The following is a 16955-nucleotide window of genomic DNA, read 5'->3' as shown; positions in this document are numbered from 1 at the left end:
AACCAGGACAGAACGGTCAACCAAAGCAACCCCCGACACCTCCACCACCAACGAGCTTTTTCTGAAGAATTTCTGGGCGCCACCACAGGCCTGAGCCTGTCGGCAGGAGAAGAGCTCGATCTCCTCATCAAATGGCTTGGCAACGAGTCCCCAGAACAGGCAAGAAGGCTCAAAGCAGTCAACATCAGGCACCCCCAGGTCGGATTGATGATGGTTTGGCAGAGGCTGGAAGAGTACTATGGCTCGCCAGAGGCAATCGAAAGGGCTCCGTTTGATAAACTGGAGGACTTTCCGAAGGTGACGTACAAAGACCCCCACAAGCTCCGCGACCTGCTCCTAGAACTCGAAGCTTGCGAAGATGGATGGCTACTTACCAGGCCTGTCTTACCAAGACACCTCCAGAGGGGCGGCTCCCATTGTCGACAAGCTTCCATTCAATCTCCAGGATAAATGGGCCTCATTTGGGTCCAAATACAAGGAAAAGAACAACGTGGCTTTCCCCCCCCCTTTACTGTGTTTGCTGACTTCATCCGCAGGGAAGCCAGAGTTAAAACAGATCCCAGCTTCAAACCTCCCACCTTCCCGCACAGCAGCCGAAAAGAAAGAGAGGTTAGACAGACATATGAAGACAGCCGTATCAGTGCACAAGACGCAAATGTCCCCCCACATGGAAACATCGACCCTGGGAACCACTGCCCCATGCATGACAAAGCCCACCCACTGAGGAAATGTAGCGGCTTCAGGGAGAAGAACCTAGAAGAGCGCAAGCAGTTTCTAAAAGACAATGACACATGTTTCCAGTGCTGCTCCTCCACAGCCCACCTAGCTGGGGACTGTGTCACAGAGGTAGACTGCACGGAACGTGGCAGCAACCGCCACACCTCAGCACTCCACCCAGGACTAGCTCCCTGGAAGTCCAAGTCGACTCCCCCCCCCGCTTCAGAGAACGGGGAGGAGGGAGAACAAGCGGACAACAAGGAAGTCACCACCAAGTGCACGGAAGTATGCAGAGATGGAATGAGTCTTCAGGGCATGTTCCAAGATCTGCCTCGTCAACGTCTTCCCCCGAAGGACGAAGGGAGGAGTCTAGAAGGACGTACGCTATCTTGGACGAGCAAAGCAACCGTTCCTTGGCTACGTCGGAGTTCTTCAGCATCTTCAACGTGGCGTGTAGTCCATCGCCATACACACTCAGGACACGTTCAGGACTCAAGGCAGACAGCTGGCAGAAAGGCCCGTGGTTACGTTGTGGGGTCAGCCAACGAGAAGGTCAGTTTCCCTCTCCCCCACACTCCTCGAAATGCGACCAAATCCCAAACAACCGTTCGGAGATCCCAACCCCCCGATGCTGCTCGACACCACGGACACCTGAGACGGATCGCAGACGAGATCCCACCCCCTGGTTCCGGATGCACACACACTCCTGTTGCTTGGCAGAGACATTCTGAGAGTACACAAAGTAAGCAGCCAAATGAACGGTCCACGTGACGCCCCATTCGCCCAAAAGCTGGACCTTGGATGGGTCTCAGGGGAGTGCACAAGCCGCCCCACGTCAGAACATTCAAAACCTCCATTCTGGAAAGTGGACGGCCCAGTTTCCTCAGCCGATGCAACAGCAAAATCCAGGTGAGAGAGACGTTCGCCCACAACTACTCAGCATTGGACACCACAGACGCTCAATGGAGAAAACCTGGGTCAGTCAGTCTTCCTTCACACAGCCAATGACAACAAGCGCGCTCCTTCAATGGATGACCTGAGGTTCCTGCAGATCATGGACGACGAGTATCGACAAGACAAGTCGAAAAGTTGGGTCGCACCTCTTCCTTTCCAGTCCCCACGAAAACGACTGCCCAACAACAGGGAGTACGCCAAAAGCCGTCTCAACTCTCTCCACCGCACTCTAAGCAAGCAGCCACAGATGAAAGCCCACTACCTAGAGTTTGTCGAGAAGATGCTTACCAACAAGCATGCAGAGATCGCTCCACCTTTACAGGAAGGCTCCCCGGAAACAGGGAGGCTGAGTACTACTAATAGAAAATGTATTTTTTTATTGCTTGTTTGCAGCGTGGGACCAAGAGAGAGGACTGCAATTCCATCTGTGTCGTATGTCATGCATGTAACACACTTGACAATAAAGTGACTTTGACTTGACTTGACTTTTGAGTGGACCAGGTGGAGAGACTCATTAAAAGACCTAGAGGTGCTTCAGATACCCCCACCTACACGTCTTTCTCTACCTCCAGTACTCCCCCTCAAGGAGCTTTGTGTCCTCGCCGCCGCCTCCACTACGGCCATCGCAGCGGTTGCTTATCTGAGAGCCACCACTAAAGGAGGGACAGACTGAGGTCGGTTTCGTCTTTGGAAAAGCCAAGCTGGCGCCTCAACCAGACCTCTCTATCCCTAGACTGGAATTGTGCGCAGCAGTGCTTGCAGTCGAGATATACATACACGTGTGTGTGTGTGTGTGTGTGTGTGTGTGTGTGTGTGTGTGTGTGTGTGTGTGTGTATGTATATATATATATATATATATATATATATATATATATACACACATACACATATATATACATACATATATATACATACCTCCTGATGTTAAGAGGGGATTAGCAAAAGTAATTCTGGGTAACAAATTGCAAATAACAATTACGATTAATATTACAAAAAATAGGACGTAGGTGCATTATACATCCCCTATAGATGTTTAAGAATGATGTAAAAGTGCTTTAGGCTGTATTATTACTTTAAGTTACACTGTTAAATTAAACCCATGTTGAATGCAATGGCTATGGTTCAGCATAAATCATTAATATTCAATAATTTAGATGCTTTTATCGATTGTTATTTTATGTTTAAACACAAATTAATGTCAGCTGTACATTGTGCAGCTGTTGTTAATCCACTGCATAATTGCCTCTGTGTGCAAGCTACTGCAGCAGACCTCAAACCAGAATGGCTTATTCTACAAATGAGCCACTAAGTGCCATAAGCTGTCCCAAGGCCGGATACTAGCGGTGTAGCAAATCCAAGCACAACTTCCTGCACAGCTCCCTTGGTGTGAATGGCAAGTTTTTTTATGATAAGCCACTGGCAATGAACTCAAGTTTCCACCTTCTTACTGCAGCAAAAAAGGCCCCAAAGGTGCTCTAGAGCAGTGGTTCTCAAATAGGGGTACGTGAAGGCACTCCAGGGGGTACGTGAGATTTTATAATATACACAAGTTCATAAAATGAATTTTATATTCAGTAGGCTATTCAATTTCATTATCATTAAAACCCAGAGTCTCCCCCATACCAGGATGGTTAGACCCAACCTGTCATATGCCACTTGGCATCACCTGTCCATCACTTGGATCAACGATGGCGTCGTGGTTGAAGCGTAGCAGCAATTCTTTTGAAAACATGGAGGGACGAGTGGCAAAGGAGACCAAAACAAAAATGCTTTGCGCTGGTTAGGGGGTACTTGGCTGAAAAAATATTTCACAGGGGGTACATCACTGAAAAAAGGTTGAGAACCACTGCTCTAGAGGCTGTAGGTCATGGCAAAAATGTGTTATTTTGTTGATGCCATTGAGACGTGTCCAATCGCTTTGCAGTGTCTTTCAAAACCATAACTGTCTGTCGAGGTAATTGATTGACTGTCAATTGATGCGTGTCAGACCTCTAGACATGGGAGGGAATCAATTGGTGCTGTGTCGGCTCAACAGAATGTAAGTCAATGCAGTTCCGGCCTGTGTGTGTCGAATGCACAGAATTTAATCAAACCATTATATCCTACAACTACGATTCAGCTGTTTTTCACCAATATTGTGGAAGAGCAAATCCGTAAGGCTGGAGATGGGATAAGGCCTGGAAGCTCAGGGTTCAGGGGGAGCTGGGAGGGAGATCCCACTGAATTGTGGCCAGAGAGAGAAGATAGTGTCAAAGCATTATTATTTGGTTTAGTTCAAACTGAGAGACGATGGGAAAGTAGACATGGTTTGGAGAATTTGGGTGAGAGTGGAGTATGATTTTTTTTTTTTTTTTAAGCCTACAGTGGCTAGGAATTAAGAGGCGGAGAGCTGGGGAACCCACCACAGGTGAGCCACAGGTGAGCTCACAGATAAGCTTCCAGGTCCTGCTCCTTATGAGATCATCCTTCATGCTGAAATCCATATCATTCCCCGCTCTTTACCAGTGTTGCAAATTGTTACTCAATGTTCATTGTTGGAATGCATCTGTAATACTGTGTAAATAAATTAAAATTGATCCAACACTGACTATTTGGCATCATAAAGTGGATTGTCAAACATTTCCAAGGCTGAGATAAAAAATATAAAAAATGTGAACCAAGGGAGACAATCTCACTACCAAGCAGGTAGTACCAGCAGTGACATTGGTTTTTGGTTGCAGGATGGTGTTATTTATTAAAGCCAGCACACAATAGACCCATTGAGAATGAGATTCGGTTAACTTCCCAATTACTACAACTCTGAGACAGAACTCTGGGAAGCTGCACCCCAATTCATTGCCAAACTAAGACGGTGACCGTTGGCTCGAAAGCAGGGGAGCTAGACTTTTTATTGCTTCACACCCACCAGCCACCTGCTATGAAGAGACACAAGTAAATAATGAGCACCAAAAACCTCTTTATGCAAGGTAACAGGCAGTGATAACGGACTGCTACTGCTAACACCACAATGGCACAAGTGAGGGCTATGCAAGGGCTGAGACTATTTATGCCTGGCTTTCTGTTTCCCAAGTTCAACACTACAATAAGTCGATAACTATTTTAGTAATTATATATACGCCACTTGAATATGGTCAATATGACTATATTAAACAGTAGCTTGTTTATTGTAGTCCTAAATAAAAATGTAGGCCTGCTGTCCGTTGTCATTGACGGCATCCCACGGAAATTGCGTGGGATGTGTGGCCGTGAAAGAGACGAAACATTCTGTCCAAACCCTTTCCAAAGCAACCATTAGATGAAGGCCCAGTGTGCATTAAAATATCTTTCACCTAAGCAGCCTGTATAGCAACCTTCATCATACAAACAGCCACATGAACAACATTGAGATTTTAAATTCCGGACGCAGTGAAGCTCTGCAAAACAACACTGTACCTTGCACAGTGAGCTGTGCCTGGGCGCTGATGGTGCTGTTGTCAATGCCGTTGTAGGCCACGCAGGTGTAGAGTCCGGCGTCTTCCTCCGTGAGGTTGGAGATCAGCAGGCTGCCACCGGCCACCACCTCGAGGCGACCCCCGCTGAAAAGAGACGAATCAAGGGCAGAGAATAAAGTCAAACCCCCGGAGCTTCTTTTTGAAACATGATTTATACTTCAGGGAAATCGGAGAGAACATAAATCCCGGTGATGACTACGCAGCCAAACTTTGGCATTAGTCTCACATAAGAATAAAATAGAATATCCCGCCCCCCCCCCCCCACTAAACTAATGGTGCATCTAAAATAACTATTTGTGCTCAGACCCGAATTATCTGCACATGTCTATTAGCACCGGCCTTGCCTCCAACCCCAGTGGCCATCCATCTTAAACAAGTAGATGCTTTCCAATTCCCAATGGAGCCCCATGGAAGCAGTCTGCCGCTGGGCCCTCGGTGCTTGATTTAACTGTCACTGGGGCATGCTGGGAGAGGGAGGAGAAAAGAAGTGGAGAGAAATCAATAGCTCACACACAGAGAGACGTGTATTCAGAGAGAGGACAGACGGATAAAAGGATAGAAAAAGAGACCAGGGAAATAAATAAAAGGAGGAATTGTGAGCGAGCAGTGCAGGATGAGAACGTAGAGAAAGAGAGGAATGGCAATGGGAGATCAGCGTGCAAACACTGGTACACTGGTGCTGAGGCTAAACGCAGTAGGTAGCACAAGACACTCGTTCGTACGTTTACATGCACAGCTTAATTCGATTAAAGCCATAGCTCCATTATGCTCCTCAATTGGACGACTGCAATTGTCCGCGTATACATGGCGTATACAATAAATCGATTCATTGGCCGAAGCGTGTCATGCCCCGGTACGATAGGTGGCGCTGTGCCCATTTCAACTAGTGGTAATAGAGCCACCGGCTGACCTCTTTACGTCACCAGACGTGAAGAGGACAAACTCATTAGAGAAAGCGATGTTTCAGCAGACAGCTGTCAGTTCACTTCGGGTCCATATCATTTCTCCGACGCTCCATTGTGCCGACCTCTCGGTCGTATGCCGACTCCTCCGGCTGCTCTGCCGGCGGAGGAGTCCGCATACGACCGAGAGGTCGGAACGATGGAACAATTAGTAATCCAATCATAGTTGGACTAAGCCAATAAGTCGACTTTCTTGAGTGTCATGTAAACGCACTGAACACACTCCTCCACACACCATCCATAGAGACATAAAACCGAAATACTGACTGGCGTCAATCCAATTTAGAGGCCACCCCCCTCCCCCATTTCCTTTTCCTAGCCATTTCCCAGGTTTTGGTGGTTTTCGCCCTTGAGGTCATCTGTCTGAAGGCACTGTACTTTCTGTTTACCAACAGGACACCATGGGCTGTAACAGGAAATACAGTAGAGGATCTGCTTCCATGTTGTGGATGTAAAAATGATTGGAGGAAGCATTTATCCGGCCTTCATACATGGTCTGAGCCGAGTGGATTGAGAAAATGCACGAGTGGTCTGTTGGCAGCATTGTGAAAATGGCGTTAAGTGCTTCAAGAGCTACTTGCCCGGCTTGGTAGCTTTAATTTGACTGTCTGACCCTCAGATGGGGGGCCCTCAGTTCAAAGGCTGAAATAAGCTGTGGGAGGGCTGGGGGGTGGTTGTATCGTACCCCAACATTCACCTGGGGCCTGGCCTGACCACAAGTGGCCTCATAGAAAGGCAGTTTTTCTTAACGTTTCAACACTGTACACGGTTGCGAGTAGTTCCGTCCAGTTACAGCTACAGTTAGGCTAGAGGACCACCCTGCTCTTGAGTTTTGGCAATGAGAATGGGCCTTTGTTAAGAAAAGAAGAATGAAAGTCGTGCATGCTGCACTACAGAACACCAGATCTGTTTCAATTTCGTCTTTCGGCAAAGGGTGCAAGGGCACAATTAAGGCGGAAACTTTGCAGAGACCGCTCACCATGGAGGCCATTGACACACTCATGCCCTTTATGCTGTGTGCACTGTGGAGATGATGACTGGATCTTATTCTTTAGATTCAAAAGGTTACACAAAGCTGAAGGAGGCACTGTCCGCTCATTGTGTCCCAGATTTAGAAAGAAAAAAAAAAAGGTCAGTGCTTAATTGCTCAAGCTAAGGCATTCTGCAGATTGAGCAGATCCTCCATTATCCACCCTGTGAGAGGTGTTCCGGATAAATGAGTTGAAGTTGAATTGGTGAGGGAGATTCAATAGCAAGCACTCTCTAATAAACTGCTACGCTACTCCAGACACTATGGCTGTTGTACAAATACTGCTCCACGGGCCACGCAGGAATTAGCAAGGTGCTAATTAATAGTAAATTATATCTCACACAGCCATAGGGCTGAAAGGAGTTTGCACACACACAGGTGAACAAAAAAGTCCTGGACGGCTTTACGTGTTAATATGCTAATTGAACCTAGTTACAAGGGTTGGATATTGTTTTGACTGCATGTAATAAACACTTGACTTCTAATTTGCCAGCGTGGTACAGATAAAACTGGCAATAGAGAAAGTATAGAGTCTGAGGCGCATTTGAAGGAAAATAAAATTTGGTCATCCGATATCCTGTGACGTCAGTACAGTGAGTGAGGGCGGTGATGGTAGGTGCCGTTTGATGTTAAAGAGCAATCTACACTGTGTGGCAAGTAGGCCCGGGCAATAAAACAATAAATTATCGTATCGTGATAGACCTTTGATCAATATCAATATAAAACATGTTCAATATATATCGATAAGAGACTGGACCACCAAATCTAGCAGCTGGGTTTGTTACACAAACACGGTTCCATACTTCAATATCAATATGATCAAGTTATATGTCTTTCAGACATATCGCCCAGGCCTAGTGGCAAGTACCACTCTGTTCTTCCACTTGACCACCGAATGATGCCCATCTCCAGGCCCGTCGGCACCACAGTTCAAACTGAACGCACGTTAAATAAAATAATAGTTATGGGCTATTTGCGTATGGAATGGAGTTCAGCGTTTAACCTTTGGTTATACAACATAATCACAGCACGGCCAGAAATCTGGAGCAACAATGAGATGTAAATCAACATGGCTGCCAAAACGGGGCCGATGGCTGATTCTGCCTCCTAAAACCGTTAGGTCTGTCCGTCCTCATGGTCGCATTAAAATAAACTAAGAAGCGCTTTGAATAATAAACCAAAAAATAAAATAAATCCTATAAAAACACTGCACACCAATAAAAGACAGAAGGATAAAGAGATAAAACAAATACATGTTACACACATAAGTCAAACTTTGGCAGAAAAAAATTGGCATGAAAATGGTTATATATTCATCAGGCCCCTAACAAGGAGCCATGGGGAACTGAGATGGAAACTGTTCTAACATACATTACTTTAGTGGTATCCAACATCCCCCTGCACTCCCGCCAGTGTCCAGCAGAAACAAACCATCCAATGTGCTTTGATAAGCATACATATCCTATATCGTGAATCGTCATAATTTGTCGTCATTTTCCTGCACATATTCATGTTCAAGCACACTTTAAAGTGAATCTGTACTAATAACAATTGGTGCGACAATTAAATTGGGATGTAAGATTATGAAATCTGAGTGAATAAATATGCAACGCTCATGTTACAGTGAAGTGCAGTCTCTCTCTCTCTCCCCCTCTCTCTCAGAGTGCCCATGCTTCAGTGGCAGAGAACAGTGTTGCTTGTCTTGTTTTCTCAGTTCCAACATGGCAGGGTTGGCACTTCATTATCATAACTCACTCTGCTGTCGCTATCTATCATTCCACCAGCCCATGGCTTCAGTTCTTTGGCAGGCAACTCGCCCCAGGTCTGATTTTTAATGAACAAAAAAAAAAAACAGCGATGACAAAACATTGTCCAGAAGTTTCTGGCTACCTCCCTACATGCTTGTTGACCTTTATCGAGTCGAAGCAGCAGACCTGATTTAAGCCGCTTTTCCATTCGAGAAACTGCTGACGGTTGAACTAGAGGCTAATGATACTTGTTATACTAATAAATAAAAGCTGTATCAGCTACAATGTCTCATTTATAACGATGTGGAAATGAACACCACTGTGTGAAGAGACAAACTAATACTCCACAATTAGGATTTGCTTAAGTGCGGCCCTTACCAAAGTGTGCTGATAATAACTGGTTGGTATTAAAGATCATAACAAGAGTTACTCTTGACTTGAAGATCTTGGTCCAGTCAATATAGCCGTTTGCACACATGTCCTTGCGAGGGGCGGGATATGACGTAGGGTCTAAGGTCGCAAGAGGCGGGATAAGTGCGGCCGCTCTTCCTCCACAACATCTGAAGCCTAGATCGATGAAATACTGGAGCATGAGTTAGAGACAAATAGAAGAAACGACAAAGAAGAAAGGTGTCGCTAACAAACTGCGTTACCGGAGAAAGAGAGCGTCTTTTTTTGCTTCATTACACATACAGCAAACATTGGGACAAATGTAGTTGATTTTTCTGTGTTTTACTGAGAAAACAGGGAGTGGAAGGCCAGGACCCTACAATGATCAGCTAACTGTTTTTTCTCTATACGTGTGCAGCAGTGAACTCATGTATTGTAATTTATTGTATGATGTGTATTTTTAGGGTTATGAACGCTTTAGTGTTCACACAAATGACTCTGAAAAGCAGTTCCAACATTTAAATATTTTTTAACCATTCAGCGAACAAAAGGCAACAGGCTGATTATCATTTAGGGTGCCACTCAATGACATGCAAATGCAGACCGAAGAGTCATCAACACGCATACTAAAGTGATGTGAGAAATAAAGACTTTCTACTCCTCATTCACATATAAGGTAATTTACATTTCCTACGGAGAAAATACTACCTCTAGTCTTTTTTCAGAAGATTTTCAAGATACCAATGTCAGGATATGTCGTTCACACATATGGCCCATCAGGAGCATAGCAGGACTTTTGCGTATGTGTGAAAGCAGCTTATGTAATAAGAGGGACAGAAGCTGCTGCAGAGTTAAAGAGTTTGGTTTGGTTTTATTGTTATATAACTAATATCTATACATATATACATACATACACATGTATGTATGTATGTATGTACGTACATATGTGTATACACACACACGTATATATACATTAGGGCTGGGCAGTATATCAATATTTGAAATATATCGATAATTTTTCAAACGAGATATGGAACGAGATGCTATTGTCAACATCGATATAGTTCATTTGCGTTGAAATCACAGCGCATTAGCTCCAAAAAAAAGCAACGGCGAGCCGCGGCTGTCGCCTGCTATTTCCTCACTCTGCTTATCTCCAGCGTGTGAATTACACCGCGGTCTCCGGGGAGCGGGGTATAATAAGCAGCCTACTGCACACCGTCCTATGCCTGAATTAATTACTAACGCTGTATAACTGCTGGTCGTTGCATTAATAGCCTACTACAACAGAGCAGACATAGGCCTATGATGAAGAGGAAATTTGTTGCACACGGGTGAGGCCATTTATCTATATGTATATACAATATTTACATAAAACGCCCCGATGGATCAGGTTAATTTCATTTCAACAGATTTCCCGAGCATTTATGGGCTACGCAAACGTCAATCCACATGATAAAAAAATAATCCACGGACCACCAAAGTAACGTTTGACTGTTTAATTAAATCAACTTAAAATGACTCAGCTCAATAACTTACATCACATGGGCTGTACACAGAGCCGAACACACGCGTTAAGATGTTAAGGAGGAAGATCCTCCTTAACATTGTTAAGAATAAAAAATGTAGATTGCCCAGACTACTGTAATGAATTAATGCCCTTAAGTATGACTACTTTAATGCTTTTGTATATGTAATGTTTGTTTCCCTGCGTAACGGAACAATAGCACCCCCTATCGCCTATGGAAAACTACTGCTTGAAGATGTTCCTCCCGGTGAATAACATGGGGTTCAATGGGAGAGAGGAGTAAATTCCTCCTCTGAGTGGGTGGGACTAGCTAAGGGATCTGAATCGCGTCAACGTCTATTCACGAAAAGGCTGGAGGCCTAGCTGCGCTATGAACCAATAAGCAGGAGCTCTGGCTGCGCTATGAACCAATAAGCAGGAGCTCTGGCTGCGCTATGAACCAATAAGCAGGAGCTCTGGCTGCGCTATGAACCAATAAGCAGGAGCTCTGGCTGCGCTATGAACCAATAAGCAGGAGCCCTGGCTGCGCTATGAACCAATAAGCAGGAGCCCTGGCTGTGGAGCAGCCCGGAGGGAGGGTTTATCCCCTCAAGTCTCTAGGCTACGAGAACCAACAAACCACACCAACAAACCAACAAAACGGCTAACACAGTTAGCCGTTAGTTAGCCACAGTTAGCCGTTAGTTGGGGTATACATCCCTGTGTGGATGTACATGTTTGGTACACATGTGTGTGCATGCCTGTATGTATGAGTCACTCCCATTTTTGACCCATTGAAACAGTTCCCTTCGTCTATACATTTCCCTTTGTCTATACATAAGTAAATACAATAAACATAATCATATTTAAATGAGAGAGCGAATGGGAGAGGAGAAGAGACAGGCTATTCTGAGGCATTAGAGGACATGCAGCAACTATTCCGTCGCTGGGCGACCATACATAATTCATCTGTTTTTTTTTACCAGGGAATTCTATTAGCCTGATAGACATACTTCCCATAGGAACAAAAGCAGACTGTCCTATTCATGTGTGTATCCAGGAAAACAGGCTTCAACATCACTGTCATCACAGTATGCTTACAAATACAGGGCTGTATTGATGGCTCATAAGAGGACATATAAATAAATTATATTTACCATTATGACCAAGCAGCATTGTATTAAGCAAAAAAAAAAAAAAAAAAAAGACTATAAAAAGGGTCTTTGCAGATGCAGCATGATAGCTTGATATCATGCTGGAAGGATCTATAACACTTGGGGGTTCTGTGAGGGAGCTATGTCAGCAGAATGCTTTTGAATAAACAGAGAGCCCGTCTACGGAGAGCCTTGGCACTCTCTATTGAGCCCCATTGTATCGAATTTGGTTGCAGTTCCATTAGAATTCCACTGGGGGTGATCGAATGAGTGCAGATTGAATGGGGGTCTATGGGCTAGACGGTATCTCTTTCACCTGCTTGTTGTTGAAATATCGCAGATTGTATTGTAGATTCCGCAAGTTCAATATAGATTATAGTTCAAAAGTCGAATGAATGAGTACTTATGTCCTTTCGATTTCTTAGAGTTTGGGCCAGTGTTGGCCGTACACGCTAGCCCTCTTTGCTGAGACAAGCTAACGAGCACAACTTAAATCTGGAGCTAGCTGCTGGGTTTACCCACAAAATAAAGAAAAACATGGGGGAAAGAGAAAAGAAAACTTTTTTTACTACTGTGAAGGACAAGTTTGTATGTCACAGCCGTTTTTACAAATGTCCTCCGTCTTTTCTCCGCATTTGTCGATCAGGAGGTTCGACTGTGAGGGTCATTCACACTTATTCACACTTGATGCCCGATATGCGGACATTGGTGTCGCTCAGTCATCAGTAGAATCTCTAGCTGGTTTAGGGGGGTGGGCTTGCAAGGGGCGGGATATGACGTAGGGTCGAGGTTCGCAAGAGGCGGGATAAGGACAGCCCCGGTCACTCACTGGTTTGTTTTGCTTTGACCGCAGACAGCGCGGAAGCAGAATGGGCAGAACTCGCAATCATCTTACATGTTGCTGCAGCAATGCATCATATATTCCGTTGCATCCATAACATCCGCATCGATCGATGAAAGATTGGAGCATGAGTTAGAGACAAATAGAAGAAACGACAAATAAGAAAGGCGTCTCGAACGACTACGTTACTGGAGGAAGAGAGCGTCCTTTTTGGCTTCATTTCACATCTAACAAACACTGGGACAAATGTAGTTGATTTCTGTGTTTAACTGAGAAAACGGAGTGGAAGGACAGGCCCCTATAATGTTCAACTAACTTGTCAATAATAATTGTTACGAGAGTTAGCGTATGTGTGTGCGCAAGAATGACTGTGTGTGAGTGAGTGGACGCAGAGGAGAGCGAGCGGTAGCGTGTGTCAGTTTAGTGAAGTAATGAACGAGTCCGGTTGTGTCTGCGCAAACGTGTACTGTAAAGTTAGTGAAACTAAGAATAAAGTACCCAGCCTTTCGAGAATCGGTGGCCGCTTCATTCCGACCATATTCAAACCTATAAGCAGACCCACTGCCGGTCAAAGTGAAGGGTGTTACCCCCAAGAGAACATCGGCCCTGGAGGGAACGTCTCCCCTGTGCTCCTCGACTACGGTCTGGGAGCCGACAGCAGGAAAGGTGTAGCATAATAAAAAAACATTTTCTATATACACATGCAGCTGTGAACTAATGTATTGTAATTTATTGTATGATGTGTACTTTGAGGGTTACGATAATACCTATCATTTAGCGTTCACCACGAATGACAATGAAAAGCAGTGGCAACATTTAAATATTTTTTAAACCATTCAGCGAACAAAAGGCAATAGGCTGATTATCGATTAGGGTGCGGGTGCCACTCAAAGATATGCAAATGTAGATGTAGCGTCATCAACACGCCCACTCAACTGGTGTGAAATGCTGACATCCTACTGCTCATTCACATATAAGGTAATTATCATTTCCACCAGGCTAAAATACTACCTGAGGGGTAGTCTTTTTTCAGGATTTGTCGTTCACATATACGGCCCGTCGGTAGAATAGCGGGCTGTACGTCTGTGTGTAAAAGCAGCTTTATTTGTGGGGTGGCCACATTGTGCCGACGGCCAAGCGGCACAATGTGGAATGACATTTCATTACCTGTCACAATAGCTTCCAGGCTAACTACCCACCTGGCAGAAAACGGGCAGAAAAGGCACGCGGGTCAAGTATCCCTTCGTACGACTCAGTACCCTTGAAGTAGCTCTCGGGTATGAAAAGGCTGGTGACCCCCTGAGCTAAGGTACTAAAGAATTAATCAAAAAATGAATTCTAAGGAATAATAACCATGATTACAATGTATTCTATGTATACCAATCAATACCAATATAATTTGCGAAAATTTGTGTTTTACAGAATTAAGCCGCAAATGTAAACAATCGCAATATAGCACTTTAGTATTTTGGAATCAACAGACTGGTCAGTAAGGAGACGTACAACTGAATCAACACATCATTACTTTATAAATGTCTTATCGCAAAGACCAAAGTCGACGAAGATTGTTTGTGGCAGGTCAGTTCGTGAAAAATGTTCTTAGGCTAAATAAGCTTTAGCAAAGTTGAATGACAAATGAAATAGGTAAAAGAACCCAGGAGACACGGTGACATAGGGTTGATCACTGACGCCGTTACGGTCTTTAAGGGCTTGCTATAAGGAAAGACTTTGTGAAGAAAGATGCATGAACACAGAGGAAAGAGGCAATTTGTAGCATCGGCAGCAGTGCTAATGTGAGTACAAACGTCTGGCTCATTAGCATCCCACTCAACAGGCTCTGGTTCGTGTACGTAAACCTCCTTCTCCTGTCACCTTCTCCGCCTTTAAGCGGCTTAATTTGCTTCACGCTTTTTTTTTAAGACCAATTAAAAGCTCTTTAAAGACCGTCAATTCCTCGTACTTTTACATATTTTTCACCGGCGTATTCGATGCCCGACCCTCCCTCCTCGCACAACACGCTAACAACCACGAGAAAGCGTCTAGCTACCAGAGGAGTACGTGGGCAGAAGGAGCCAAAGAGCCAACACAACATCCCACTAGCGCCTCCCAACATGGTCCATTGCAAGTACCCGACCTAAAGGTTCTTCATTCAGTCACGTATTTACCGACACCTTACATGTTCCAGAAGCTACAGACATGACCGGTCCACTGCAACGAGGCAAAGAGCTCCCTGTTGGTGGGGAACAGCCCAGCTAATTACACAAAGAGGACCCCAAAGGAAAGAACGCGATGGGGAAGGCAGATAATTACCAGCGCTTTTTAATCACGAGCAAGTGAAATGTTTAATGACTACCTTATTAGCTAACTAGGACTGTTCACTTATTATGTCATTTAAATATTATATAAAAACTTTGACATTGCTACTCGACATACATAAGTGACTCAATATAATTAAGACTCGGCGGTTTCCCATATGAAAATCTCATATCTATTCCTTTTTACAGACAGAATTTACAGCATGGTATCTTTAACTGGATAATTGGGGCACAAATGAAGCTAGATTGTTTCTGTCGATTGCCTCCTCCGTTCTATGAGTTATTGCTGGAAAATTGCTCATGTGGTGTAGGTGAACCAAGTGCCCTAATTGGTGGAAGGGGTCTTTCTAAGGTCATCGCCTCTTGGGGAATTCAGTGTGGCTGCTGGGTCTGAGCTAATGAGAGCCAGAGGGCACATGGGGATGTGACACCTTATCCCTGCAATTCATTTGTTGAAGTCCACTGTTACTGGTACTTCCCCGGTTTCTCGGCCTAGCAGTGGCAGGAACGGCACTAACACCTCGGGGGAGGAGGCGCCCGAACTTGTGTTTGTGCCGGAGGCCACAGATGCTAGAACGAAAGCCTCGGCACAAACATCACTGTCTCCACTGCTCCCTCCAGAGAGACAGTGGATGATGGGGAACCGCGGGAGGCGGCTCTCACAGCGCCACAAGGCTGAGGCAGTTCTCACGGAGCCACGAGGCCGTGGGGGGCACTACAATGTTGTCGGCGGAATGACGATTCAAAAAATTGATTCCGACCCGACACGCCAAACCATAGTGGAAAAACAACAAAACACAACATGCTGTTGGTGTAAGCTTTTGGTATGTCTTTCTTAAATGGCAGCAGCACCGAACAGTATGGCGCTTTGTGGTGACGGGTGTCATCTCACCTCTCATCCAGAACTTTGTCGTTCAGCATCCAACGGACAGAGGGTGTGGGGAAGCCCGTGGCAGCGCAGGGCAACAGTAACACACCCGTGTCCACCGCCTTGGTCACGGCCGTGGGCAGCACCAGGAACTCTGGTTTCCTCTCCTCTGTCGTCTCTGTGGAGGAAGAGGGTCCACATAGGGGCGTCAGAGGGTCGGTACAGAGGCAGCACATGGGGGGCTGTGGAGCAGAGCATCTGCAGGTTTTCTGCTCTCTAGTGGTCGTCATCCATCTTGAGATATCAAACGACTCTCTGTACGTCTGTGTGCGTCTGTGTGTGTGTGTGTTTACGACATTGGTATGAACCCTTTGAGCAGGCTTCAAAGTGCATCAAAGTGACTTCAAAATCCACCCTCCTTCAGCACAGCCCCCCTCAGATTCAACAGTCAGTACGTTTACATGCACAGCGCTAATTCAATTAAAGCCATAGCTCGATTATGCTCCTCAATTGGACAACTGCAATTGTTCGGGTATACATGGCGGTGAGTAAATCGATTCATTGGCCGAAGCGTGTCATGCCCCGGTACGATAGGTGGCGCTGTACCCATTTCAACTAGTGGTAATAGAGCCACCGGTTGACCTCTTTACGTCACCAGCAACAACAAATTCAGGCGGCATTCGAGAAAGATGTTTTCAGTAGACAGCTGTCAGTTCACTTCGGGTCCATATCATTTCTCCGACGCTCCATTGTTCCGACCTCTCGGTCATTAGGGTTAGTCAGTTTTCCCAAAAACGGGCGGGCGCGTTCACGTGGATTTGTCGCGCGAATGAGCGACAGATTTCGCAGAAGTTGAAATATTTCAACTTCTTCGCGGCATTAGCGTTGAAACAGCCAATCAGCATTCACTCCCTGTGGGTAACGTGGGTGAAGTAACGTAAAACAGCCAATCAGCGTTCACTCCCTGGGTGACGTAAC

General features: G+C 45.3%; 1 protein-coding gene across 6 annotated transcripts in view; it reads right to left on the bottom strand.

Moving 5' to 3' along the window:
- neo1a (neogenin 1a) overlaps nucleotides 1-16955 on the bottom strand; it is a 151746-nt gene that overhangs the window by 50054 nt on the left and 84737 nt on the right. For all 6 annotated transcript variants that reach the window (XM_084475974.1, XM_084475977.1, XM_084475975.1 and 3 more), the window contains exons 4-5: nucleotides 16002-16155; nucleotides 5104-5246 (exon numbers count right to left, since the gene is read on the bottom strand). In XM_084475974.1, coding sequence (XP_084332100.1) covers nucleotides 5104-5246; nucleotides 16002-16155 — 297 coding nt within the window. The remainder of the gene's footprint in view (nucleotides 1-5103; nucleotides 5247-16001; nucleotides 16156-16955) is intronic.

This window comes from Micromesistius poutassou (genome assembly GCF_964030765.1).
Source record: "Micromesistius poutassou genome assembly, chromosome: 12".
Lineage (NCBI taxonomy): Eukaryota > Metazoa > Chordata > Actinopteri > Gadiformes > Gadidae > Micromesistius > Micromesistius poutassou.
Note: the sequence above shows the minus strand (reverse complement) of the source record. Positions and strands in the feature narration are given on the sequence as shown.